Source organism: Scardinius erythrophthalmus (genome assembly GCF_964197995.2).
Source record: "Scardinius erythrophthalmus genome assembly, chromosome: 7".
NCBI lineage: Eukaryota > Metazoa > Chordata > Actinopteri > Cypriniformes > Leuciscidae > Scardinius > Scardinius erythrophthalmus.
This window is the reverse complement of record NC_138227.1, coordinates 34,729,954-34,734,589: the sequence shown is the minus strand read 5'-3', so window position 1 is coordinate 34,734,589 and position 4,636 is coordinate 34,729,954. Positions and strand designations below refer to the sequence as shown.

Genomic DNA, 4,636 nt, shown 5'->3' with positions numbered 1-4,636 from the left:
CGATGGATCGTCGGATCTAACGTTTAAAGAACCGGATAAAGGAATAACTGAACCATCCGTAACTGGAGGCAGGCTGATGAGAGGATTAGCAAGTTTCATTTCTATAGTCGCCATTTTTGATTCTAAACCTTTAACAGTCTGGGTGAGGCTTTGAACTGCTTGAATGAGGAGTGAATTTGAATCAGCGCTGACGGAAGTATTCAGAGGAGAAGGAGCCCGAGTAAGCAACGTGGATCTTTTGGCAGAAAGAGTTGGTGAAGATTTGGCTGTCCGCTTCCGGCCTGTCTGCTTAGGCTGGTTTGGAGCAGTAGAAATCGCTGGAATCTGGACCGTCGGAGTAGGAGGATTGCCCAAGGTGTTCTGGGCCAGAAGAATTAGATCCTCTCTTGACAGTTCATGGTTAAAGGGAATGCCGGCCGCCTCGAGGGTATTATAAATTTTGTCCGAAGACCAAAGTGCCCATGGAGAGTCGCAGCATTGGATATGTGTACTGCGCCGTGCAGCAGAAGGAGATGGCTGGATGAAATCCTCGTCTGAATCGGAATAATCACAGAAAGTTTGTTCCTGAGACATGTCGGTAAGCAACTGAAAGCGAGCAAATAATTGGCGCCGTCAGTATCTGCGAACTCAGACAGATGTAAGTACAGTTCTTTTATACTGATAGTGTTAACAAGTGATTGGTTAGAAGTGAGTTAATTCATGACGCGCTGATTGAGTCTTCCTGGCAGAACTCAACGCTGAGCTTACATTTAATGTTATCCCATTGGACTGAAACTTAGTGACTTTGTTCACAAAGGGTATAGCTACTCCTCAATTGTTTTACAATTGTTGTACTCCCGGTCAAAAATGACCGGCCTATAGAAAATATCTTATAAATATCTCATTATACTATATTATCACCCAAAATTGGATTCAATATTTTTGTCAACTATTTGCTTATGATTAATTGTATGCCTCATTTATCTGAGAGTAGGCATCTCAGTTTTTGAGTAAAAAAAGCATTATTTATGAATAATTTTCACAATATTAAATAAAATATGAAGAAAAATTGCTATGTTTATAGTGTGCTTTAATGTTTAATTAGGTTGTTTGTTTTGAAATGCTTTTATTTTGTACAAAATGGCACAGTCACACTTGTGGTGTTCCCGGTCAAAAATGACGGCCTACAAAAAATAGCGTATAAATCACTTGTTATGCTATATTATCATCCAATATTGGATTCAATCTTTTTTGTCAACTTGATCTCTTTCAATTAGGGCTGGTTTTATATTTCTATTTGCATGTTATTAATCATTTAAATAGTTTATTAATAATTTACTTACACTTTCTAAGTGGTCTTATGAACCACCGACAACTCCAAAATAACTGGTTTGTAAATAATGCAATACTTCATGTAGAAATGATAACTTGATCATCAAAAAAATTATGTAAATACAATTATTAAACACATTATAGCTATGCTAATAAATCAATAATAAAGCATTCAAAGCTGTATTTATAGTATTTAAGCATTTATAGCTGTATTAACTGATTATTAATAGCGTGCCGTTATTATTAAGTGTTACCAAAAAAAAAAAAAAAAAAAATGTTTTAATATGTATTGTGTTTGAGTTAGGGTTATTTAATTCCAGTTGTATAAAACATCACTACCCTTAACTGTCACCGTCCCGTATACGGGACGCCTAACTTTACTTCCCTATATTACTATTTAATCCTAATCTAACTATGACAAACTATATATCGTTGGAAAGTTCTAAGACTCCTTAATAGATATTTAGGACTGTTTATTTGTTATAAATTATGTAGGAACAGAAATAGATGAATTTATGACAAGAGTGCACCTCAAAAAATCTACATAATAACAGGAGTTCTGACCTTCGTCACAAAAAGTTGACGCACACACTTTTAATAATTGATATGTTGGTTTTTATGCTAAAATTTCATTAGAAAATATATAATCTAGTATTTGTCAATAAAAAATGATAAAATAATATTATCTTCTAAAAAGTATAATATATATATTATCCTCTAAAATATTGTATTATATTTTTTTATCGCTTTTTTATTATATTACATATTGTATTAGTTATCATAAATTAGGTATCATTTGAAAGCTTATGATCTCAGAATTCATCCTTTGAAAACTGTTTTGAAATTGGACATTGTGTTACCATAGAAACGGTACTCTAAATTATTTTATCAGGCTCCTCCCCTTTTGGGCATCGTTATGTTTCATAATTTATGATCAAAATATTTTCTAATCTTGACAAAACACATATTGTCAGAAAGGTCTGAGTCTCAAGATTCCATATTTTGTGACAGAAGTGATATTTGGACAGAAATTTATTAATTTGTTATGGTAGAATGCATACAGTAAAATTCAATGGAATTCAATGACACCCGGTGGCTATTTTTGGTAATACGCCTAAACAAAATCTCATGGGAACTTCATTTTTTGTGATATCAACTTCAAATTTGGAACACAACTTGGTTAGATATTTGGCTTTGATTTTATAGTAATTTTTTTGTAAAACATATTTTGTAAAATATATATTTTATATAAAATAAAAATATTAAATAAATTATATTTGATTTTATGTAAATTTAAACTTCCATAACTTTTTCATACTTTAATTTTTTGAAGTGCTTTCACTTCAGCAATAATCTGCTATTTTTTACCTTTAAAACAAGACCAAACTTAGGTCTATACTCCAAAGCATTCCTGAATTACAACCATTTAAGCTTGAATAGTGCATTTTAATGTCCATTCTCAAAAAGGGGGGTGACAGCTAAGGGGTTAAGGCCCATCATAGAAAATGTAAATGTTCTCGCGCATTGCCTTATTTTTGTACTAATACAAATATTTATTCACTGCAGTCAACTTGTGAAGTAAGTGCTGGCTAACAACATAATAGAACATTTTTAAATAATTTTGTAAAGAATTGTATAATATAAAGTTTCATATTTTATGTACTGTTGGAACTGATGTATTGACAGGATCTGGTTGGCAAATTTAAAAGACAGGTAATGCTTGCAAATGTATTTGCGGGTATAGTTTGGCAGTTATTTCAAATTAAGGGTCAAAAAGCCTTTAGAGAGCTTGTTAACACTGCTTTTAATGTTTGTGGTCAAGGCAATTGGCATGAGACCAGTGTCCATAAATAGCAAACCAAATCAAACTTTTAGGGAGCACAATAGGAAACATGACAAAAGAGGAGATGGTAAGGTCTTGTCACTAAAATGGCAATGTGCTACTGTTAGAGAATTTAAAATTTGTTCCATCTACAAACAGCCTAGCTAACTTTCTATGTCTAATTAGCTTTCCAATGACTTAAATATAATAAAAAGAAAATCTACATAATAACTGCATATCCTTCCAGATGCAGCGACCACTGGAGAATGAGTCCAGTGTCTTAGTATTTACACTCTCTGGGCTGAATGAAACAATGGAAAACAGATTTGTCTTTTTTTCTTTCACTGCACTGTTTTATCCCGTTATGGTGTTTTGTAATGTAACTGTCATTTTCACCATCATACTACATAAGAAGCTTCATGAGCCGATGTTTGTGTTTATTTGTAATCTCTGCGTAAATGGACTTTTTGGCACTTCTGGATTCTATCCTAAATTCATGTATGATTTATTAGCACACGATCATGTGATTTCTTATACTGGATGTCTGATTCAAATATTTGTAATTTATTCATCTGCTTTGTGTGACTTTTCAACATTAACAGTGATGGCATATGACAGGTATTTGGCAATATGTAGACCACTTGAGTATCATTCAATAATGACCAATCAGCTGGTTTTTAAATGTATCCTTTTCTGCTGGCTGGCTCCATTTTTTTGCATGTCTATTCTAATTATTTTATTATCTAGACTCACCTTATGTGGCTCTACTATTGAAAAGTTATTCTGTGAGATTTGGGCAGTTGCAAAACTTTCTTGTTTTTCTGCAACTGTAAATAATGTGTTTGGGTACATTGTTATTCTTACATATTTTGGACATGCAGTATTCATATTTTGCTCATACATTCACCTGATTAGAAAGTGCATAAAGTCAATAGAGGGCAGGCACAAATTCATGCAAACATGTGTGCCACATCTGCTTTCATTGATCAATGTGACTGTTGCTTTGCTGTTTGATGTAATGTACAGTCGTTATGGCTCAAAGAATGTGCCTCAAGGTGTGCGTAATTTCATGGCCATGGAATTCTTACTTGTACCACCTATTTTAAATCCACTTATTTATGGACTAAATCTGACAACAGTACGCCAGCAAGTTAGGAGGATGTTTTTCAAGAAACAAGTGGGAATATCTGAGTGAATATTTTATCAATTTAAAAGTTTTAGAATGAGTGTGACTGCTGTGACACATTTTTTAAGAATATTTGAAATATTTAGAAGATTTATTTAATGGACATTGTTATTATATTATTGAGAAAATAATGAGACAATAAGTCACAAGAGGTTGCACGTTATAATGATTTCACCATGATTAAGGGGTATTTTAGGTATGAAATGGGTAACACTTTACAATAATGGTCCGTCATTAATAAGTAACTATGCAGAAAGTAATGCAGGACTAATGAGTAGAACTACATTAACACTTCAGCTACTTCTATTAACTAATAT

General features: G+C 32.8%; 1 protein-coding gene across 1 annotated transcript; it reads left to right on the top strand.

The window, feature by feature from the left end:
* Nucleotides 1-3,380: 3,380 nt before the first annotated feature.
* Nucleotides 3,381-4,328, top strand: LOC308693227 (olfactory receptor 1D2-like; the record flags this gene model as incomplete). The annotated part of the gene is made up of 1 exon (XM_081370020.1): nucleotides 3,381-4,328. The coding sequence occupies one exon, from the start codon at nucleotides 3,381-3,383 to the stop codon at nucleotides 4,326-4,328; it is 948 nt and encodes a 315-aa protein (XP_081226146.1).
* Nucleotides 4,329-4,636: the final 308 nt, after the last annotated feature.